At 45.3% G+C, this 25,108-nt stretch overlaps 1 protein-coding gene and 1 non-coding gene across 2 annotated transcripts in view; one reads left to right on the top strand and one right to left on the bottom strand.

The window, feature by feature from the left end:
- LOC134936091 (zinc finger protein 850-like) overlaps window positions 1–25,108 on the bottom strand; it is a 250,676-nt gene that overhangs the window by 185,258 nt on the left and 40,310 nt on the right. The window contains exon 2 of the mRNA XM_063931005.1: window positions 9,701–11,354. Within this exon, the coding sequence (XP_063787075.1) occupies window positions 9,701–11,178 (1,478 nt within the window). The 5' untranslated portion in view covers window positions 11,179–11,354. The remainder of the gene's footprint in view (window positions 1–9,700; window positions 11,355–25,108) is intronic.
- On the top strand, window positions 1,444–1,562 carry LOC134938380 (5S ribosomal RNA). Its single transcript, XR_010180944.1, has one exon. It is a non-coding gene; the product is annotated as a 5S ribosomal RNA (ribosomal RNA).

Below are 25,108 nucleotides of genomic sequence, written 5' to 3' on the forward strand. Positions count from 1 at the left end.
ATAGTAACCTGTTTGTTGCCTGACATTCTTCCCGGTGACTGTACACACACACAGTGTGCAGGGAAGTTGCTTATTAGCTCATTACTTGTGCATTCAAGCCACTATTTTTAGAATTAGAGCTATTAGCTCAATCAGGTAATTTTTTGATCACACACATCCCTGCAGCAGGAGAACCTTGCTTTCACAATTCTATTACCAGCATTTGTTTATTTATGTTTGTTTATATATGTGCACTCTGTCCTCACAAATTATGACAATTGTCTAAATACTCCTTTTTATAGACGGACAGCTACAGTGCTGGAGTCTATGTGGCTTTTTATGGCACTCTTTTATGGTGCTATTTGAGTCAGCCAATGGTATTTATGTAATCTCTTCAGCAAATTTTCTGTATGCTACGTGTTTAAACACAATTGTACTTTTTTTCAAAACAGACAGATAGTTGCCAATGCAGTTTAGGTGTTGTATATGTATGTGAATTTTTTTTGTCACTACCATATGAGTCATCATTATCGCAATATATTCTGTAATCCCTTCTGTGACAATTATTGAAACACAATTGTCTTTCCAGCAAGTAGACAGATAGCGGCTTGGGCAGCTTATGTGCTGGATCCTATGTCAATTGTCATTTTTCAGCACACAGCATTTGGGCAATATTGCTGGAAAACTTATTGCAATTCTGATATTTCTAGTCAGCGATCTATCTGCATGATGAGTGTTTAAACACAATTGTACTTTTTCCAAAACAGACAGATAGCTGCCAATGCAGTTTATATGCTGAATATGTATGTGCATTTTCATGTTACTACTATATGAGCCATCATTGTCGCAATATATTCAGTAATTTCTTCAGTAACCTCTTCTGTGACAATTATTGTAACATAATTGTTTTTTCTGCAAGCAGACAGATAGCGACTTGGCAGCTTTTGTGCTGGATCCTATGTCAAATGTTATTTCTTAGCATATAGCATTTGGGCACTATTGCTGGAAAACTTTTGCAATTCTGATATTTCCGTGCTATCCACTCAGGCTGTATTGTGACGATGTTATATTCTATGTGTATAATTATTTCTGGAATTATTTCCTGAGTTATTATCATTTTTCTGAAGTATCCGGTTTAATTTTGGAAATCAACGTAAAGGTGAATCTTTACGGCAATTTCCACTCCAAAGAAATATCCCATCAATTAAGACATATCACCTTGTTTATTTTCACACCACATTTTCTTTGTGGGAAATTTGGCATTTGTTCTTACCCAATTCCTTTTTGGGGGAATTCCCATAAAGGAAACAAATTATTCTGTATCTCAATGATATAGTGGTGGTCTTTGATCAAGCTGCCGCTAGGGCAAATATTTGGCCCTTGACAACGCCATTCATTGGACCAATCTGCCCTCAATAGCTCAAGTAATAGCCATCTCCCCAGCAGATAGGCATTGACCTGACTTTCTACAGTCATACCATGCTGGACATGCCCGATCTCGTCTGATCTTGGAAGCCAAGCAGCATTGGGCCAGGTTAGTACCAGAAAGGGTGACCCTCTGGGAATACCGGGTACTGTAGCATCAAGGAATACACCTTCTGCTAATCAGCAAATTTAATTCCATTCGAGCCTCGTACTCCATTACCGCAGTTAACCCGCTTCCGGGAGTCCAGATTTTATATAAGCCGGCCTTCCATTATCTCTCATATGAATATACACATGTATATAATTTCATAGTATCATAGAGATAACTGGAATATTTATATTTTCGCTTTTTGACTAAACGTCAAACATCAATACTCACTTACTAATCAGGGGGTTTACAGAGAAACTTTCTGTCACCCTCTTCATACAAGTGAGTCACAAACTGTATCGTCAACAATATTAATATTTTTGTTTAATAATTGTTTTAATTATATTGCTGATTTACAGCAATAATTTTAGCATCCTTTCGTCTGTGATTAAAAGTTAAGTTTTATCCTTTTCTACCCATACATTACCAAATTCTATCTTTTCAATATATAGAATCAAGTGTGCCCCTGAGAGACATTATCAATAGTCCCCCTTTTTTTTGCCTCTTGTGCAAACCTCTCTATAGTTTCAATACTTGCAAAACTTCCCAAAAGATATTGCTACTAATGTTATATAGAAATATCTCACAGCAACAAGCATGTAAGCAAAGACACGCCCTTTTATGCAGAGTATGACACACCCCCTCGGTGGTACGGAGCAATTTGAGCCGCACATCCTACTGTAATATTCCTGATTCTAGTTTTCAAAAGTAGGTGAGTATGGATATACAGTACATACAGCAAAACACATATAAAAGGAGAAAGTCCAAATAAACCTACAGCTGTATAATCTGCCCCAAGGGACATTTGCATGGGAGAATGGACAGTTTATCAATTACACAAACTTCCAAAAAAAGTCAGAAAATTTGCTATTTAATACAGAGTAAACATTTTCTCGGATTGGGAGAGCAGTGTATGCTAATATCGGGGAGCAAATCAGTGCAATCAGTGTGCGTCTTTTACCCTTTCTGGGTGGCTCCTCACATGCCAATTTTAGCAGTAGTAATTTCGAGAAAATTGTATTTTCAGCCTCTGCCTGGTTTGTTCACTTAATGCAATGCGATTGCAGGACCTGTTCTGCACATGCCCAGAAGGGTACTGCACATGTGCCGGTTCCCCATCAGGAAACTGCACAGAGGATCACGATTACACTCCTTACTGAATAACCACCTACACTGGCTAAGCTGTGCGGCAGGGGGATTGTTTTACTCCAAGTTATTCCTCATGAGGACAGGAGACAAGGAAAGACAGCAGCAAAGCAGGGAATACTAAGTATCATTCCTTCTACAGAGCAATCCCTGATTGTCAGGAAGACCCTATGTTTATATTTCATCCACAGCTATAAAATTACGTAAATACTCTATTTGCCGAGTAGTAATAATAATAGGATTTTAATTACCTACTGTAAATCTTTTTCTAATAGTCCGTAGAGGATGCTGGGGTCCACATTAGTACCATGGGGTATAGAAAGGTCCCTTGAGAGCCATGGGCACTTTAAGAGTTTAATAGTGTGAGCTGGCTCCTCCCTCTATGCCCCTCCTACCAGACTCAGTCTAGAAACTGTGCCCGAGGAGACGGACATATTTTAAGAGAAGGAAATACACAGATATTGGTGAGATTCACACCAGCGCACACATAACAAGGCAAAACAAGCTAACCAGCTTGAACAATTCAGCAACAGCTGAACAACAGTACTTAAGTAACAAGGCAGTACTGAACCAAGAAACTACTGCAGGAGAACGAAGAGCCGGGCAGGCGTCCAGCATCCTCTACGGACTACAAGAAAAGGATTTACCGGTAGGTAATTAAAATCCTAATTTTCTCTTACGTCCTAGAGGATGCTGGGGTCCACATTAGTACCATGGGGATGTACCAAAGCTCCCAGTACGGGAGGGAGAGCGCGGAGGCTCCTGCAGTACTGATTGACCAAACTTAAGGTCGTCAAAGGCCAAAGCATCGAACTTGTAGAACTTGGCAAACGTGTTCGACCCTGACCAAGTAGCTGCTCGGCAAAGCTGTAAAGCCGAGACAACCCGGGCAACCGCACAGGAAGAACCCACTTTAGGGAGTAGAGTGGGCCTTAACAGATTTTGGACATGGCAAGCCTGCCGTAGAATAAGCATGCTGGATAGTAAACCTGATCCTGCGAGAAATCGTCTGCTTAGAAGCAGGACATCCAACCTTGTTGGGATCATAAAGGACAAACAGAGCGTCCGACTTCCTGTGACGTGAAGTTCTCTCACATAAAGTTTGAGAATCCTTGGGATGAGCGGAAGTGGAGGGGACACATACACCAACTGGAATATACACGGAGTCACCAGTGCGTCCACCACCACTGCCTGTGGGTCTCTCGACCTGGAACAGTACCTGCAATGCATCTTGTTGAGGCAGGAGGCCATCATGTTGATTTGAGGTATGCCCCAAAGACTTGTCACCTCTGTGAGCACCTCGGGGTGGAGGCCACACTCTCCTGGATGGAGATTGTGTCTGCTGAGGAAGTCCGGTTCCGAGTTGTCCACACCCAGAATGAAGATCGCTGAGAGCTCCATCGCATGCCTTTCTGCCCAGAGGAGGATCTTTGTTACCTCTGACATTGCAGCTCTGCGTTCCGCCTTGTTGGTTTATGTAGGCCACAGTCATTACATTATCCGACTGCACCTAAATGGCCTGATCTTGTAGACGATGTGCCGCTAGTAGAAGGCCGTTGTAGACGGCTCTTAGTTCCAGAATGTTTATCAGAAGTATGGATTCCAGACTTGACCACCTTCCTTGGAAGTTTTTCCTTTGGGTGACCGCGCCCCAACCTCTGAGACTTGCATCCGTGGTTAGAAGGATCCAGTTCTGTATCCCAAACCTGCGGCCCCTAAGAAGGCAAGGCATTTGTAGCCACCATAGGAGTGAAATCCTGGCTTTCGGCGAAAGATGTATTCTCTGGTGCATGTGCAGGTGAGATCCTGTCCAGGAGATCCAGCTGGAAGATTCTTGCAATGAATCTACCATACTGTAAAGCCTCGTAGGAGGCAACCATCTAACCCAGAAGGCAAATTCACTAATGAACCAATACCCGGGCAGGCTTCAAGAAGTCCCGGACCATTGATTGTATCACCAACGCTTTCTCTACTGTTAGAAACACCCTCTGCACTTCCGTGTCGGGATCATCCCTAGGAAAAACAAACAATCTCCTTGTTGGCTCCAAATGTGACTTTGGAAGATTCAGGATCCATCCATGATCCCGGAGTAGTTGAGTTGTGAGAGCAATGTTCTGCAACAACTTCTCCCTGGAAGATGCCTTTATCAGCAGATCGTCCAGATATGGAATTATGTTCACTCCCTGCTTGCGGAGGAGTAACATCATTTCTGCCATTACCTTGGTGAACACCCTCGGTGCAGTGTAGAGTCCAAATGGCAGTGCCTGGAATGGATAGTGACAGTCCAACAGTGCAAATCTGAGATAAGCCTGGTGTAGCGGCCAAATTGGAATATGGAGGTATGCATCCTTCATATCTAGGGATACCAGGAATTTCCCCTCCTCCAGACCTGAGATCACTGCTCTCAGAGATTACATTTTGAACTTGAATTCCCTCAAATAAGGGTTTAAAGATTTCAGGTTCAATATTGCTCTGACCGAACCGTCCGGTTTCGGCACTACAAATAGGATTGAATAGTAACCCCTGTTTTCCAGATGAGGTGGAACTGGGACAATGACATTTGTCCTTTGTAATTTTTGAACGGCTTTGAATCTGTGAGGTGGGAGTTCTTGAAATTCCAGTCTGTACCCCTGGGATACAATATCTTGCACCCAGGGGTCCAGGCCTGAGGACACCTAGACCTGACTGAAATTTCTTAGATGTGCTCCCACCTGCACGATTTCCAGGCTGTGAGGTCCACCATTATGCTGAGGATTTAGAGGAAGCAGAACCAGGCTTCTGTTAATGGGAACCTGCTGGTGTAGGTTTTCTGGATTTACCCCGAAGGGTAGGATCTCCACACTTTTGTTGGATTCCGCATCCGCAGACCATTGGCACAGCCAGAGTCCCCTGTGTGCCGAGACAGCCATGGAAGACGTCCTTGCATTCAGATGACCCAGGTCCTTCATGGCCTCCACTAGGAAACCTGCAGAAACCTGTATGTGACGTAAAAACATTTTAATGTCACTTCTATCTATAGAATCTAAATCCTCTAATAATGTGCCTGACCACTTTACTATGGATTTAGAAATCCATGCACAGGCAATAGTGGGCCTTAACGCCATGCCTGAAGCAGTGTATATGGATTTGAACGTAGTCTCAATCTTGCGGTCTGCCGGCTCTTTTAAAGTGGTAGACCCAGGGACACGTAAAACCACCTTTTTAGACAATCTAGATACAGAAGCTTCTACTATAGGAGGGTTTTTCCAACTTTTTCCTGTCCTCTTCAGAGAAAGGAGGAGCAACGAGAACCCTCTTTGGGATCTGGAATTTTGTGTCCGGGATTTCCCAAGATTTTTCAAACAATGCGTTTAATTCCTTAGACGCAGGGAAGGTAAGGGAGGCTTTCTTATTGTCTGTAAAGTAAGCCTCCTCAACCTGCTCAGGTACCTTGTCAGTAATGTGTAAAACGTCCCTAATGGCCTCAATTATGAGTTGCACCCCCTTAGCAAGGGATGCCTCCCACCCAGTATATTTCTATCACCAACTCCCGTATTAGAGTCGGTTTCCGTGTCGACCTGCAATATCTGGGCAAGAGCACGCTTTTTGGGGCATGTACCAGGGGATTTGGATGAGGTAGTGGGAGCAGAATACGACAAAACCTCTACAAGATTTTTTCAAAACCTGTGTTTCAGTCTCATTATGAGCTATCCTAGATGAAATCTGGGATATCATTCCCTTAATAGAAGCCACCCACTGGGGTTCGGATTCAGAAGGCTGAGACAGTATATTGCATTCCTGAGTACATGGAATAGACTCCTCTGGAGAACATACACACTCTGCAGCACAAGACACAGAGTCCCTAGACATGGTAATGTGAGATATATAAACATATAGACACACACAGTAAAATGTCAGACACAGGTTCCCCCAATACCTTCAGAGAGACAGAGTTAAGGAGCCAGCACACACAGTGTCCCAGTAGGCAGTTATATAATAAAAGCCTGGTGCTGACTGAGTAACCTTAATAGACTATACAGTACTAAAATGTGAATAAACACTCTCCCCCCTCTATAACCCTCTGGTACCGCACAGGATAGCTGGAGTTATGTTAAGGGGCAGCGCTCCCTGTCAGCGTCTCTGAGCTGTGATCTGCAGAGAGAAAATGGTGCTGGTGAGTGCTAGATCCCCTCTGAGAAGCTCCGCCCCCTTTAATGGCACGTCTTCCCGCACTTCTGGAGATTATACTGGCCTAGGGTAATGGTGGCTAGCAGCAGTACAGAGTCCCTGATAGCAATAGTGACCAGCGTAAAGGGTATTGCGCTGGCCCAGGGCTCCCCTCACAGCACCGCACACATGTACCTCTGAGCCCTCCGGAGCGCAGACTTACACGGCTGTACTCCCACCCTTGTGCCACCATTCTTGCCGGTGACCCACTTATCGGGGCACCGACGTCATACTCACTACCTCGACCTTTTGGCTGTTAGGGGGTGGCAGCAGTGCTGCCTCGGGGGCTAGCGATCATCACCGTCAGGAGCTCAGTGTCCTGTCAGCGGAGATAGGAGCCATTAACCTCTAGGGTTGGTTCCTATTCCCTCCTTAAGTCCCACGAAGCAGGGAGGCTGTCGCCTGTACCGAATTCAAAAAAAAAAAAAAAAAAAGAACTCCTAGTAGCTCCCCTAGCTGTGACCGCCTCCAACGGGCACATTTTCTAAACTGAGTGTGGTAGGTGGGGCATAGAGGAAGGAGCCAGCCCACCTCTTAAAATGCCCATGGCTCCCAAGGGACCCGTCTATTCCCCATGGTACTAATGTGGACCCCAGCATCCTCTAGGACGTAGGAGATAATGATAAAATTATTCTTTGAGGTGCCAGATAGTCATTGTTACATGATCACCTAAGCATCTCTCCTGGGTCTATCTTCTAAAATGTAGAAAAGGAATGTACAAAAGTATTAAATACTGATGAAATAATTTTAGTCAATGAGTGTTATGAGGATAACTGCTAGTAACATGTATGGTTATTACAGATATGCGGCCGGATGTAATGGATTGGAGACGGCCAGAACTTGAAATGTTTTTTTTTTTAAAGCAGCAAATGTTTACAATGCAAAACCAGTCTCGGAGCTCCGGCCATCTCGCAGCCCATTACATCCGGCCCATTATTTGTACATGGTCCTTCAGTCTACATACAGGACAGATCTGTCTGCGTTACATCACTGAGTACTATGGACCTGATTCAGAGATATATGCAGCCAGATCTGCGTCTATCTCCTCACATGCTGGGGGCCGCCCAGCACAGGACAAGGCTGCCCGGTATGTGTGACGGTCTGCCAGCCCGATGCATCTGCAATTAGATTGTGGACGCATCAAACTAATGTTGACCCCTGTCCGCGCAGCCTGTCCGCGCTGTCAGACGGTCAGCCGCCATGTTTTATAAATGGAGCTGCTGCATGTGACATCACGCACCGAAAACAGTCACGGCATGCCCTCGATGGGTCCACCGCACCCCACCCCCAATCATCTTGTGGCCACATCCTTCATAGATGCAGCCGCGAGAAGGGTCACACGTGCACTGCAGCCAGTGCATGTGCGCAGACCACCGAAATGCAGCCGCTGCGTACAGATGCACGGCTGCGTACAGGTCTGAATGACCCCCTATGTCAAAGTTAGTATTGTGTATATTATTACTGTCATACTAGTTTCATTTATTGTGAAGGAACTTTACTATTATCCTGGTACACAGGAGCCCTAAATCAGATCTGATCGCAGCAGCAAAATTGTTATCTAATGGACACAACCATGTGCACTGCAGGGGGCAGATGTAACATGTGCAGGGGGAGTTAGATTTGGGTGGGGTGTATTCAAACTGAAATCTAAATTGCAGTGTAAAAATAAAGCAGTCAGTATATACCCTGCACAGAAACAAATAAACCACCCAAATCTAATTCCCTCTGCACGTTATATCTGCCCCCCACCACAGTGCACATAGTTTTGCCCATTATCTAACAATTTTGCTGCTGCAATCAGATCTGAATTAGGCCCAATGCGCACAACTTGGGACTTATTTACTTACATGATGTGGAAAGCAAGCATGTGCTGTAACCCATAGCAACCAGATATCAGCTATTAGCTGTCTAGTGCCAGCAAACAAACAAGTGTTATAATTTGGTTGCTATGGGATACAGACGATCAGTGTTTTACTTACACCATTTTACTAAACAGTAATAGTAGTAATATAAAAGGTATTAGAGAAAGAACACGGAGGTATAAGAGACCAGAGGAAAGACCTGTAGCGGGTATACTGTAGTTACTACACAGTTATTTTGAAAGCCAGAGATTTTCACTCCATTTGTGTGCTGGATATAAAGGGCAATAGAAATACAAGCAAAACAAGCCTGAATTTACATGTATTATTACTGCCCTTTATCATCCAGCGATCATAGACAGTAAGAATCAGTGGCTTTGAAAAACGGATATTTAGGAAATATAACCCATATGGTGAAACAGAGCAGCATACATTGTTCCTGTAGAAATACCCAGTACTCATAGCCCTGCTGGTCAGAGAAGGAATCCCAGTACTGAGAGGAGCTGCTGGAACTCTCTACTGGTCCCAGCACCTGCATGAGCAGAACAGCTGTATATTACAGAGCTCAGTAATGGCAGTCCCACAGTCATTGGCTATTGTTATACTGCAGCTCTAGTTCCTAAAACAGAGACCTTCCCAAGGGAAAAAGTACCTCCAGGTCCACTTGTCTGACCTCTCCTGTCTTTATCTAGAGTAATTTATATAAAACACATCACATTCAGAAAATAAATATTGGCTCCATTGCATTCATACAGTTGTGATAAGTTACATTACTTATGATACACAAGCTGCATTCAGGCCCTCAGAGTGACTCTGCATGTGATTACTGAGTGTTTTCTTACTAGTAAAACACTTGCTGCATTCTGAACATGTAAATAGTTTTTCTCCTGTGTGACTCCTCTGATGTATAACAAGATATGACTTATGGGAAAAACACTTGCTGCATTCAGAACATTCAAATGGTTTCTTTCCTGTGTGAACTCTCTGATGCATAACAAGCTCTGACTTCCGGGAAAAACACTTCCTACATTCAGAACATGTAAATGGTTTTTCTCCTGTGTGACTCCTCTGATGTATAGTAAGAAGTGACTTCTGGGAAAAACACTTGCTGCACTCAGAACATGTAAATGGTTTCTCTCCTGTGTGACTCCTCTGATGTATAACAAGATATGACTTATCGGAGAAACACTTGCTGCATTCAGAACATTCAAATGGTTTCTCTCCTGTGTGACTCCTCTGATGTTTAACAAGATTCGACTTCAGGGAAAAACACTTTCTACATTCAGTACATTCAAATGGTTTCTCTCCTGTGTGACTCCTCTGATGTATAACAAGATACGACTTATGGGAAAAACACTTGCTACATTCAGAACATGTAAATGGTTTCTCTCCTGTGTGACTCCTCTGATGTATAACAAAATACGACTTCTGGGAAAAACACTTCCTACATTCAGAACATTCAAATGGTTTCTTTCCTGTGTGAACTCTCTGATGCATAACAAGCTCTGACTTCTGGGAAAAACACTTCCTACATTCAGAACATGTAAATGGTTTTTCTCCTGTGTGACTCCTCTGATGATTAACAAGATATGACTTCTGGGAAAAACACTTGCTGCACTCAGAACATGTAAATGGTTTCTCTCCTGTGTGACTCCTCTGATGTATAACAAGAAATGAATTCTGGGAAAAACACTTCCTACATTCAGAACATTCAAATGGTTTCTCTCCTGTGTGAATCCTCTGATGTATAACAAGATTCGACTTCAGGGAAAAACACTTTCTACATTCAGTACATTCAAATGGTTTCTCTCCTGTGTGACTCCTCTGATGTATAACAAGATTCGACTTCAGGGAAAAACACTTCCTACATTCTGAACATTCAAATGGTTTCTCTCCTGTGTGAATCCTCTGATGTATAATAAGCTCTGACTTTAGGGGAAAACCCTCCCTACATTCAGAACATGTAAATGGTTTCTCTCCTGTGTGACTCCTCTGATGTATAACAAGATTCCACTTCAGGGGAAAACACTTCCTACATTCAGTACATTCAAATGGCTTCTCTCCTGTGTGACTCCTCTGATGTATAACAAGCTCTGCCTTCCGGGGAAAACACTTCCTACATTCAGAACATTCAAATGGTTTCTCTCCTGTGTGACTCCTCTGATGTAAAACGAGATGAGACTTCAGGGAAAAACACTTCCCACATTCAGAACATGTAAATGGTTTTTCTCCTGTGTGACTCCTCTGATGTTTAACAAGAGATGACTTCCAGGAAAAACACTTGCTACATTCAGAACATGTAAATGGTTTCTCTCCTGTGTGAATCCTCTGATGTATGATAAGACGTGATTTATGTGTAAAGCTTCTATCACACTCCGAGCACAGGTGTGGTCTCTCTCCTGTGAGACTCATCATGTATAAGTTAAAAACTTCTATCCAGAAAATGAAAATAGTTTCTTTGAACCATTCAGAAGCTTAAGAAGAAATGATATCTTTAGTTGGCTAGAGCAGGAAACAAGATTCATTTCCACATTGTCTCTTTCTGCAGCCTTGTATTCTGTTATTAGTTGGATTCCAGCTCCTTAAGTTACCTGTAATAAACAAAAAAAATGTTATTTAATAGCCTGAAGATCACCATTGTTATCAGCTGTAGTGTTATATTGTATAAGGAACATGATGTATCTTTATGTATGTTGCCTAATTGCTGGGCTCCCATTTCCAGTCAGATGTGCAGTACAGAGAATGACAGTTAGGAAGTATCCAATTAGCTGCAGTATATTGATAACTTATCACAAATGCAATCATTTGGTATCCTGTTAGCGGCGATAAGTTATTATCGATAAGTCTCCATAGGGTTTATCGTGGTTTCTCTTCACCATCTTTGAGCTGGTGGTAAGTAGTGCATAATCCCTATTTAAAGCTAAAAATGTTGGGATTTGGTTCTGAACCCCTGGTACATCCCCCTGAATGACTAATGAGGCACTTAGAAGTTTTTAATTATTTTTACTTAGCCAATAATGACGTCATTTTTGGGGTCAAAAAATGCAAAGTGATGAAAGTTGGGGTACAAGGTACGAGACAGGTATATTGGGGTGTTTAATAAGTAGGACAAGTGTTTTTAGGCTTGCAGGTGGGAGTAAGCAGTCCGTTTCCACTTTTTTGTCCCCAAAAATTACCCAAATATATACTTATACCCATTTTAATGTACCCCAGATTTAAGGAAAGCACTAATTTTACTGAAAAAATTGATTTATATAACGTCCACTCGCAAAGTTAACGATACAAGGGAAAAATGGAGGACATTTAAAGAAGCCCATCTGAGCTCCCTCACGGAGGATAAATCTATTAATTTTCTGAACAAACTCAAGAATCAAATTGAGTCTTACAGAATTGAGCTGGTTAAATATAAGAAAGACAAGTTACGCAAAGTTCAAGCAGATTACGAACAACACCGTGTCTACATTTGGTTGGCTAACAGCACGGGACCTCCTTCACAAAGAAAATTCACAGGCCCACGCAGACGTAGGACACAAAGAATGCAGTATAGCACGTCGGCCAGTGAGACCGATGAGGTGTCAATATCCGTCAAATACAGCTTCTTCTCAGGGAGCCCCTTTAGGGGTAAAGACCCGGGCGATCACGTCCGGCAGACGAAAAAAATCCACCAGACAGGGCGGCCAGTCGAGGCGGCAAGCAGGGAGGAAGACCCCCCAGGTCGACGCGGACCTAATCTTCAATTTGTCCTCAGCAAGTTTATCCCCTGCTGAGATTGCTGTCCTGTCCAAAGGCCTGGCATATGTACCTACTAAAGCCCCTGACAAATTCAAATGGAAAGTGGAGACTTTTAAATTAAACAGGACATTGAAACTAAAGGAACACTTTGAGAGGAAACCGGATCATGCTACAGTGAAGGATCTTCCACCACAGATACGTAAACTAGGAACAACTTCCAAGTTTGACCCAGTGTCACAAAATGCATCAATCAGGACATTCACCCACATGATGGAGAATTTACGGAACGAACCCTCCCCCGCAGGTCTTCAACAACCTTACCAGAGATGAACAGACTGCCCTTAATTCCCTGACAGAATGACAGGATATAATCATCAGGGGAGCGGAAAAAGGGGGTGGCATCGTGGTTCTTGATAAACAGGACTATATCTCGGAATGTGACCGCCTTCTAGCAGATAGAGACACGTACAGTCTATTAGCAAGTGAGCCCACTTGCGTATACAAAACCGCACTAGATAGCATCCTGGCAGATGCCTTGTCTGAAGGCTTGATTTCACAGGAGAGCCACAATAAATTGTCTTGTGTGCATCCTGTTATCCCAATATTTTATGCCATTCCAAAAATACACAAGGATGCACAGCGTCCCCCTGGCAGACCTATCATTTACGCCAGGGGGTCGCTGTGCGAACCTATAGCTATCTATTTAGATGCTTACCTGCAGCCTTGCGTACAAGCCATGTTCACGCATCTGAAGGATTCAAATGTGCTTCTGAGGAAATTGTTGTCATTTGAAGAGGTACGGGATGGCACTATACTCACCACACTAGACGTAACAAGCCTCTATACCTGCATTCCGCACCAGGCAGGTATAGCAGCAGTCAAACGGTTGATCACTCATAACCAATTGTACACAGGGCCCGATGTCAATTTATTTGTAACATTGCTTGAATTCACTTTGACCCATAACTACTTTCTTTTCAATGGGCAGTTTTTTAAACAGAACACCGGGTGTGCGATGGGGTCAGCAGTGGCCCCGTCGCTGGCTAATGCCTACATATGGGAGGTGGAACGTTCATTGTTCTTTGAGAACCCCACTATTGTAGAGCACATTTCACTTTACTACCGCTATATAGATGATCTCCTTCTGTTTTGGACCCATGACGAATTGTCATTGGCCAAGCTGATTGAAGATCACAACAGGTACCCCAGTACAGTCAAGTTATCATTGACTACACATCTGACCGAGATTTGCTTCTTGGACATTAACATCAAAATCCACAATAGACATATTCAGACCTCATTGTACCGCAAACCCACTGACCCCAACACTTTGTTGCGATATGACAGCTTTCACCCCAGAGCTTTGGTCAGAGGTCTTCCATACTCACATTTCCTTCGGGTCCGCAGGATCACCAGCGAACCCGAGGAACTTGAGATTCAGTTAAACGCCATGTCCGAGAAATTCTCACAGAGAGGTTACCCCCCAAACATCTTGAAACAAGCACGGGCCAAAATTATGTCTATAAACAGAATTGAGCTACTACAGAAAGAAGGCACTAAACGCACTGATGACAAAGTGACGTGGGTCAATGAATTCAACACTGCCAGTGTGAGAACAAATTAAGCAAATGTGGCCGATTGTAGCCTCTGTCCCTAATTTAGCCTCCCTTAAACGCAGTAAGAACATGCCATGCTATACCAGGAGTGCGAACAATAAAAATGTAGTCTTTAAAAATGATGTAACTGGCTTTAAAAACCCCTCTGCTGCCCAACTTTTCCGCAGTCGTAAAGCGGGTTGTTTTAAACGCCTGGGCTGCACAACATGCAGCTACATGCTCACGTGTGATTTTATCACACACCCTCACACAGGCAAAGAAAATCTCCATTGGCCTCTCACTTGTAGCTCCATGTTCGTCCTATATGTTTTAATGTGTCCGTGTAGTTTGTACTACGTCGGCAAAACACAGTGGCATTTTAAAGAAAGGATGGCCCAGCACAGGTCAACCATCAGGGCAGCCCTGCAATCTAGGAAAAAGTGACCAGCCAGTGGCACGCCACTTCGCACAAATGCAACATTCGTTAACATCTGTGCATTACAAAATACTACATCACATCCCTGCCACGTCACGAGGTGGTGATCGAGCAAATAATAAGAATTTACTCACCGGTAATTCTATTTCTCGTAGTCCGTAGTGGATGCTGGGTACTCCGTAAGAACCATGGGGAATAGACGGGCTCCACAGGAGACTGGGCACTCTTAAAAGAAAGATTAGGTACTATATCTGGTGTGCACTGGCTCCTCCCTCTATGCCCCTCCTCCAGACCTCAGTTAGGGAAACTGTGCCCGGAAGAGCTGACATTACTAGGAAAGGATTTGGAATCCAGGGTAAGACTCATACCAGCCACACCAATCACACCGTACAACTTGTGACAACTATACCCAGTTAACAGTATGAATAATAACTGAGCCTCATTCGACAGATGGCTCATAACAATAACCCTTTAGTTAAGCAATAACTATATACATGTATTGCAGAGAGTCCGCACGTGGGACGGGCTCCCAGCATCCACTACGGACTACGAGAAATAGAATTACTGGTGAGTAAATTCTTATTTTCTCTGACGTCCTAGTGGATGCTGGGTACTCCGTAAGGACCATGGGGATTATACCAAGCTCCCAGACGGGCGGGAGAGTGCGGATGACTCTGCAGCACCGAATGAGCAAACTCAAGGTCCTCCTCAGCCAGGGTATCAAACTTGTAGAATTTTGCAAAAGTGTTTGAACCCGACCAAGTAGCAGCTCGGCAAAGTTGTAAAACTGAGACCCCTCGGGCAGCCGCCCAAGAAGAGCCCACCTTCCTCGTGGAATGGGCTTTTACTGATTTAAGATGCGGCAGTCCAGCCGCAGAATGTGCAAGCTGAATCGTGCTACATATCCAGCGAGCAATAGTATGCTTTGAAGCAGGAGCACCCAGCTTGTTGGGTGCATGCAGGATAAATAGTGAGTCAGTTTTTCTGACTCTAGCCGTCCTGGAAACATAGATTTTCAGGGCCCTGACTATGTCCAGCAACTTGGAATCCTCCAAGTCCCGAGTAGCCGCAGGCACCACAATAGGTTGGTTCAAATGAAACGCTGATACCACCTTAGGAAGAAATTGGGGACGAGTCCTCAATTCTGCCCTATCCATATGGAAAATCAGATATGGGCTTTTACATGACATAGCCGCCAATTCTGACACACGCCTGGCCGAAGCTAAGGCCAACAGCATGACCACCTTCCACGTGAGATATTTTAGCTCCACGGTCTTAAGTGGCTCAAACCAATGTGATTTTAGGAGATCCAACACAACGTTGAGATCCCAAGGTGCCACTGGAGGCACAAAAGGGGGCTGAATATGCAGCACTCCCTTAACAAACGTCTGAACTTCAGGCAGTGAAGCCAGTTCTTTTTGAAAGAAAATAAACAGGGCCGAAATCTGGACTTTAATGGATCCCAATTTTAGGCCCATAGTCACTCCTGACTGTAGGAAGTGCAGAAATCGACCCAGCTGAAATTCCTCTGTTGGGGCCTTCCTGGCCTCACACCAAGCAACATATTTTCGCCATATGCAGTGATAATGTTTTGCTGTCACATCCTTCCTAGCCTTTATCAGGGTAGGAATGACTTCATCTGGAATGCCCATTTCCATTAGGATCCGGCGTTCAACCGCCATGCCGTCAAAAGCAGCCGCAGTAAGTCTTGGAACAGACAGGGCCCCTGCTGTAGCAGGTCCTGTCGGAGCGGCAGAGGCCATGGGTCCTCTGAGATCATTTCTTGTAGTTCTGGGTACCAAGTTCTTCTTGGCCAGTCCGGAACGATGAGTATAGTTCTTGCTCCTCTCTTTCTTATTATCCTCAGTACCTTGGGTATGAGAGGAAGAGGAGGGAACACATAAACCGACTGGTACACCCACGGTGTCACTAGAGCGTCCACAGCTATCGCCTGAGGGTCCCTTGACCTGGCGCAATATCTTTTTAGCTTTTTGTTGAGGCGGGACGCCATCATGTCCACCTGTGGCCTTTCCCAACGATTTACAATCAGCTTGAAGACTTCTGGATGAAGTCCCCACTCTCCCGGGTGGAGGTCGTGCCTGCTGAGGAAGTCTGCTTCCCAGTTGTCCACTCCCGGAATGAACACTGCTGACAGTGCTAGCACGTGATTCTCCGCCCATCGAAGAATCCTTGTGGCTTCTGCCATTGCCATCCTGCTTCTTGTGCCGCCCTGTCTGTTTACATGGGCGACCGCCGTGATGTTGTCTGACTGAATCAGAACCGGTTGGTTTTGAAGCAGGGGTTCTGCTTGACTTAGGGCTTTGTAAATGGCCCTTAGTTCCAGAATATTTATGTGTAGGGAAGTCTCCTGACTTGACCACTGTCCTTGGAAGTTTCTTCCCTGAGTGACTGCCCCCCAACCTCGGAGGCTTGCATCCGTGATCACCAGGACCCAGTCCTGTATGCCGAATCTGCGGCCCTCGAGAAGATGAGCACTCTGCAGCCACCACAGCAGAGACACCCTGGCCCTCGGGGACAGGGTGATCAACCAATGCATCTGAAGATGCGATCCGGACCACTTGTCTAACAGATCCCACTGAAAGATCCTTGCATGGAACCTGCCAAAGGGAATTGCTTCGTAAGAAGCTACCATCTTTCCCAGGACTCGCGTGCAGTGATGCACCGACACCTGTTTTGGTTTCAGGAGGTCCCTGACCAGAGATGATAATTCCTGGGCCTTCTCCTCTGGGAGAAACACCTTCCTCTGTTCTGTGTCCAGAATCATGCCCAAGAACAACAGACGTGTCGTAGGAATCAGCTGCGACTTTGGGATATTCAGAATCCAGCCGTGCTGTTGTAGCACTTCCCGAGATAGTGCTACGCTGACTAACAACTGCTCCTTGGACCTCGCCTTTATAAGGAGATCGTCCAAGTACGGGATAATTATAACTCCCTTCTTTCGAAGGAGTAGCATAATTTCGGCCATTACCTTGGTAAACACCCTCTGTGCCGTGGACAGACCAAACGGCAACGTCTGGAATTGGTAATGACAGTCCTGTACCACAAACCTGAGGTACTCCTGGTGAGGTTGGTAAATGGGGGCATGTAGGTAAGCATCCTTGATGTTCAGCGACACCATAAAATCCCCCTCTTCCAGGCTTGCAATAACCGCCCTGAGCGATTCCATTTTGAACTTGAACTTCCTTATATAAGTGTTCAAGGATTTCAAATTTAGAATGGGTCTCACCGAACCGTCTGGTTTCGGTACCACAAACATTGTGGAATAGTAACCCCGTCCCTGTTGAAGGAGGGGAACTTTGATTATCACCTGCTGAAGGTACAGCTTGTGAATTGCCGCCAAGGCAAATTTGAGGTAACGGCGAGGGGGAGTCGCCTCGAACTCCAGCTTGTATCCCTGAGATACCACTTGTAGAACCCAGAGATCCACCTGTGAGCGAACCCACTGGTCGCTGAAGTTCCGGAGACGCGCCCCCACCGCACCTGGCTCCACCTGTGTAGCCCCAGCGTCATGCGGTGGACTTAGTGGAAGCAGGGGAGGATTTTTACTCCTGGGAACTGGCTGTCTGGTGCAGCTTTTTCCCTCTACCCTTGCCTCTGGGCAGAAAGGATGCGCCTCTAACCTGCTTGCCTTTCTGAGGCCGAAAGGACTGTACCTGATAATACGGTGCTTTCTTCGGCTGTGAGGGAACCGTAGGTAAAAAAGTCGACTTCCCAGCTGTTGCTGTGGAAACGAGGTCCGAGATACCATCCCCAAACAATTCCTCACCCTCCATGTGCCTTTTAGAATCAGCATCACCTGTCCACTGCCGAATCCATAATACTCTCCTGGCAGAAATGGACATTGCATTAATTCTAGATGCCAGCCGGCAAATGTCCCTCGGTGCATCCCTCATATATAAGACATCGTCTTTTATATGCTCTATGGTTAGCAAAATAGTATCCCTGTCGAGGGAATCAATGTTATCTGACAGGGTATCAGACCAAGCTGCTGCAGCACTACACATCCATGCTGAATAAATTGCAGGTCTCAGTATAGTACCTGAGTGTGTATACACAGACTTCAGGATAGCCTCCTGCTTTCTATCTGGAGGCTCCTTTAAGGCGGCCGTATCCCGAGACGGCAGTGCCACCTTTTTTGATAAGCGTTTGAGCGCTTTGTCCACCCTAGGGGATGTTTCCCAACGTAACCTGTCCGTTGGCGGGAAAGGGTACGCCATCAGTAACCTCTTAGAAATCACTAATTTCTTATCTGGGGAACACCACGCTTCTTCACACAATTCATTTAACTCATCAGATGGGGGAAAAGTCACTGGCTGCTTTTTCTCCACAAACATAATACCCTTTTTAGTGGTAACCGGGTTAATGTCAGAAATGTGCAACACATTTTTCATTGCCGTAATCATGCATCGGATGGCCCTTGTGGACTGTACATTTGTCTCATCCTTGTCAACACTGGAGTCAGACTCTGTGTCGACATCTGTGTCTGCCATCTGAGGTAGTGGGCGTTTTTGAGCCCCTGTTGGCCTCTGAGACGCCTGGGCAGGCGCGGGCTGAGAAGCCGGCTGTCCCAAAACTGTTACGTCATCGAACCTTTTATGCAAGGAGTTGACACTGTCGGTTAATACCTTCCACATATCCACCCACTCTGGTGTCGGCCCCGCAGGGGGCGACATCACACTTATCGGCTCCTGCTCCGCCTCCACGTAAGCCTCCTCATCAAACATGTCGACACAGCCGTACTGACACACCGCACACACACAGGGAATGCTCTGACTGAGGACAGGACCCCACAAAGTCCTTTGGGGAGACAGAGAGAGTATGCCAGCACACACCACAGCGCTATATAACACAGGGATTTACACTACCACAGAGTGAATTTTCCCCAATAGCTGCTTATATCACCTTTTGCGCCTAAATTTATGTACCCCCCCCCCCTCTCTTTTTTACCCTTCTTGTAGTGTATACTGCAGGGGAGAGCCTGGGGAGCGTCCTTCCAGCAGAGCTGTGAAGAGAAAATGGCGCCGGTGTGCTGAGCGAGATAGCCCCGCCCCCTCCGCGGCGGGCTTCTCCCACTTTTTTAGTAATGTTAATGGCGGGGGATTAGGCACAAATACAGTTTATAACTGTATTATGTGCAAATTTGCCAAAAGGTATACTTATTGCAGCCCAGGGCACCCGCCCCCCCCCCCCCCTGCACCCACCAGTGACCGGAGCGTGTGGTGTGCTGTGGGAGCAATGGCGCACAGCTGCAGTGCTGTGCGCTACCTTATTGAAGACCGGAGTCTTCAGCCGCCGTTTTTCTTCTGGTTCTTCCGTCTTCTGGCTCTGCAAGGGGGACGGCGGCGCGGCTCCGGGAACGGACGATCGAGGACAGCTGCCTGTGTTCGATCCCTCTGGAGCTAATGGTGTCCAGTAGCCTTAGAAGCACAAGCTAGCTGCAAACAGGTAGGTTTGCTTCTCTCCCCTCAGTCCCTCGTAGCAGTGAGTCTGTTGCCAGCAGATCTCACTGAAAATAAAAAACCTAACAAATACTTTCTTTTCTAGTAAGCTCAGGAGAGCCCACTAGGTGCATCCAGCTCTGGCCGGGCACAGATTCTAACTGAGGTCTGGAGGAGGGGCATAGAGGGAGGAGCCAGTGCACACCAGATATAGTACCTAATCTTTCTTTTAAGAGTGCCCAGTCTCCTGCGGAGCCCGTGTATTCCCCATGGTCCTTACGGAGTACCGAGCATCCAGTAGGACGTCAGAGAAAAATTATTAAGACTCGAGGCCCACTGAATCCATAAATTAGATACCATTCAACTAAGGGGTTTGAATGAATACCTGAGCTTGAATTGTTTTTTTTAGAAACTATAGTATAACACTTGGGATGAAATTGGCACATAATATAATACCTGTGGAAATGAAATGAGTTTATAGGCGAGACAGGCTGCGAGAGCCAGACTCTGGCGGACCATGGTAGACAAACATTTGTCTCATTTCATTTAATCGACACGTGGTCATGAGTACATTTATACATTTACATAAAGATAGATACATACAATGTTAGCTGTGTGTGACGGTTTCAGTTGTCAGCGTCCGGAAAGTGCTCTTTTTTGTTGAGGTGTAGCGACTGCACTTTATAACTATCACACACAGAGATATCTGATGTGTGTCTTATATGCCGATTTTACACTATATTGTCACAAAGATTAATGGTTGTGTAGCTTTTTACAAAAGTTTTAAATATGTTTTTTTATGTGTGATGTTTTTGTCCAAGGGGCAGTGTGCGCGCCAAGTGTGTGGTGTGTACACTGCTACCATGGTAACCAGTACCCCTGTGTCTGCAGCGAAGGCGGGTCCCGGACGCGGGATGACGTCACTTCCTACTTCCGGATGAGGGCCGCAACCGGAAATGCAGGCTTCGTGCGCTGGGACGGCGCTGACACTGAGGGGGCAGCTGGGTTCCTGGTGGGTAAGCTATTTAAGTTTTTTCACTTTGTTGTACACTTGTGTGTCGTGTCCTGAAGAAGGGGGTGAGTCCCCCGAAACGTAGACTTCAATAAACTCACCTGGCTGTTTTTCACCACAATTGCGCAAGTCTCTGAGTGCCGCCTGCACCTTCTGTTTTTATATAATGTTCTGCATTTTTTGACCCAATTTAATAACAGTAAAAACTTTTATCATGGCCACTAATAGACTTCTACAAGGTTTTCCTATATTAGTTTGACTTTTTTGGGGGTACAGGCAGAATTCCCCACTTTCTCCAATCTCCGCTATTGCCAGCTAGAATTATATTCCTATTATTGCCATTTTGGAATAGTATAGGTGTGATAAACAGGAGCGCGCAGGCTGCGATAACATGATTTGGGAGGTAGGTGTGATAACATTAGCTGCGATCTCAGATCGTGTTATCAAGGCTAATTGGATACCCCCCTTGGTAAGAACTCTGATCCCTCCCCCCAGTGTCAGAGATGCACAGGAGTGAGCGGACAGTGGGGAAGGGAGGAGAGGTGTGGAGAAAGGGTTTCATAAAAAAATCTAAATAATGATAGTCTGACCTCCTGTAAAAAGCATAGATAGGTGATATATGCTACAAATCTGGCCATACCTCCCGTCAGCTGATGCACCAGGATGCTGCCTCTTTCTCTGCACAAGTCATGGAAATGGGGATAATGTGACACACTACAATCATTCTGAGCAGTGTGTGTAGAGGAAACAGCAGCATTCCAGGATCTGTAACCTGAGCAACCAGTATATATAAGAGCACATAGATGTCTACGTAAGAGACACGGGTAGGTTTGGTGCTTGTGTTCACGACAAAAAAAATCTGAATTTTCTTATGTACTTTCCAGAAAATCTGTTTCTCATTGTCAAACTGGGGGACATGGCTTACACTGGGCATAGAGTTGGGCACTTGGAGAAATCAATTACTTAAACCTAATTGATGCTCTCTCCCCTATATACCCCATCTACATCAAGTAGGACACCAGGATACTCCTATCTGGGTTTCTTTTATATCCAACGTCCTCAAGATATTTGTAACTTTCAATGTAGACGTGATATTATTCAAACTTCAAGGATACACGCTGAAAAACATACATAAAAACAGTCCTTTTCATAAAAACCATATATATGACCATATGTAACACTGTGACACTTTATCTTCTTCTCTCTAACGTCCTAGTGGATGCTGGGGACTCCATAAGGACCATGGGGAATAGACGGGCTCCGTAGGAGACTGGGCACTCTAAGAAAGATTTAGTACTACTGGTGTGCACTGGCTCCTCCCTCTATGCCCCTCCTCCAGACCTCAGTTAGAATCTGTGCCCGGACAGAGCTGGGTGCATTTTAGTGAGCTCTCCTGAGCTTGCTAATAAGAAAGTATTTTATTAGGATTTTTTTATTTTCAGAGATCTGCTGGCAACAGACTCTCTGCTACGTGGGACTGAGGGGAGAGAAGCAAACCTACTAACTGCAGATAGGTTGCGCTTCTTAGGCTACTGGACACCATTAGCTCCAGAGGGATCGAACACAGGAACTCACCCTTGGTCGTCCGTTCCCGGAGCCGCGCCGCCGTCCCGATCGCAGAGCCAGAAGACAGAAGCCGGCGAGTGAAGCAAGAAGACATCAAAATCGGCCGCAGAAGACACCTGTCTTCATATGAGGTAGCGCACAGCACAGCAGCTGTGCGCCATTGCTCCCACACTAACCCACACACTCCGGTCACTGTAGGGTGAAGGGGGGGGGGGGCGCCCTGGGCAGCAATTGAGTACCTCCTGGCAAAATAGAGCATGTATACAGCTGGGCACTGTATATATTCATGAGCCCCCGCCATTATTTTTCACAAAATCGCGGGACAGAAGCCCGCCGCTGAGGGGGCGGGGGCTTCTTCCTCAGCACTCACCAGCGCCATTTTCTCTCCACAGCTCTGCTGAGAGGAAGCTCCCCAGGCTCTTCACTGCAGAAGCACGATAGAAGAGGGTGAAAAGAGAGGGGGGCACATAAATTTGGCGTAAAAACAATATATACAGCAGCTACTGGGTTAACACTACGTTACTGTGTGATTCCTGGGTCATATAGTGCTGGGGTGTGTGCTGGCATACTCTCTCTCTGTCTCTCCAAAGGGCCTTGTGGGGGAACTGTCTTCAAATAGAGCATCCCCTGTGTGTGTGGTGTGTCGGTACATGTGTGTCAACATGTCTGAGGTAAAAGGCCCCCCTAAGGAGATCAACTAATATATTTATTTAATCTATAATTTATTAAATTTATTTATTTATAATTTATTAAAGAGATCAACTGTTTGCTAAAGAGATCAACTGTTGGTGCAATTATAAAAAAATGGAAGAAATACAAGATCATTGACAATCTCCCTCGACCTGGGGCTCCATGTAAGATCTCACCTTGTGGGGTATCAATGATCTTGAGAACGGTGAGGAATCAGCCCAGAACTACACGGGGGGACCTGGTCAATGACCTCAAGAGAGCTGGGACCACAGTCACAAAGGTTACCATTAGTAACACACTACGTCGTCATGGATTGAAATCCTGCAGTACCCGAAAGGTCCCCCTGCTTAAGCCAGCACATGTCCAGGCCCGTCTAAAGATTGCCAGTGACCATCTGGATGATCCAGAGGAGGATTGGGAGAATGTAATGTGGTCAGATGAGAGCAAAATCAAACTTTTTGGTATAAACTCCACTCGCCGTGTTTGGAGGGAGAATAATGATGAATGGCATCCCAAGAACACCATACCCACTGTGAAGCATGGGGGTGGAAACATCATGTTTTGGGGCTGCTTTTCTGCAAAGGGGACAGGACGACTGATCCGTATTAAGGAGAGGATAAATGGGGCCATGTATTGTGAGATTTTGGGCAAAAACCTCCTTCCCTCAGTAAGAGCATTAAAGATGGAACGTGGCTGAGTCTTCCAGCATGACAATGACCCCAAACACACCGCCCGGGCAACTAAGGAGTGGCTCCGTAAGAAGCATTTCAAGATCCTGGAGTGGCCTAGCCAGTCTCCAGACCTCAACCCAATAGAAAATCTGTGGAGGGAGTGGAAAGTCTCTGTTGCCCGGCGACAGCCCCAAAACATGACAGATCTAGAGAAGATCTGCATGGAAGAGTGGGCCAAAATACCTGCTACAGTGTGTGCAAACCTGGTCAAGAACTACAGGAAATGTTTGACCTCTGTAATTGCCAACAGAGGTTATATTACAAATTATTGAGTTAAAATTTTTGATTGTCCAAATATTTATTTTCCGCAAGAATAAACAAATAAATTGTTTAAAAATCATCCAATGTGATTTCCTTGTGTTTTTTTTCCAGATTCTGTCTCTCACAGTTGAAGTGTACCTATGATGGAAATTACAGACCTCTCATCTTTTTAAGTGGGTCAACTTGCACAATCGGTGGATATATATATATATATATATATATATATATATATATGTCCAATGCGGCCCGGCACTCCTCACGCTCCCCAGCGTTCACAAAGGATCTCCCGTGCCCTCTCCTTCAGGGCAATCTTCCCGAGCATAGACACAGCGAATAAGGGCGGCACTGGGAGACTTCACAAGTGGCAGTGAAAAAGTAAGTGCTTTTATTGAAGTAGCAACGTTTCAGTGTCGCAGCCCCTTCGTCAGGATACAAAACAATGTGACAATACAAACTTAAATAACTGTGTACAGTGAGATCCATCCCACCGCCTCCAGCCGCGCTGCCGGTTTCCGGTCCTGACGTCACTCTGCCCACCGTAAATGACGCGGCTCCGGTCCGCCTGGCCGGCGCTCTGGGGCACTGTGGGTAGGTAACCAAGGTGTTAGTCAAAACAATAACAAACGAACCATTCTATAACAACATGCAGCGATCGTTTGCATTGCTAAATTATACTAGGATAAAAATAACGTATAAATTACCTATAGAGTAATAAGTGTGAGACACATAATGACCGTAAAAACATACAATAAGACAACCCTAACAAATTTGTACAGAGAGTCCAGTGAGGGCAGTACATGGGGATAATAGTATCATCATATACACCTACACAAATTGTGTAGGTGTTGGCAACCCCTACTGCA

Source organism: Pseudophryne corroboree, chromosome 6, assembly GCF_028390025.1.
Source record: "Pseudophryne corroboree isolate aPseCor3 chromosome 6, aPseCor3.hap2, whole genome shotgun sequence".
NCBI lineage: Eukaryota > Metazoa > Chordata > Amphibia > Anura > Myobatrachidae > Pseudophryne > Pseudophryne corroboree.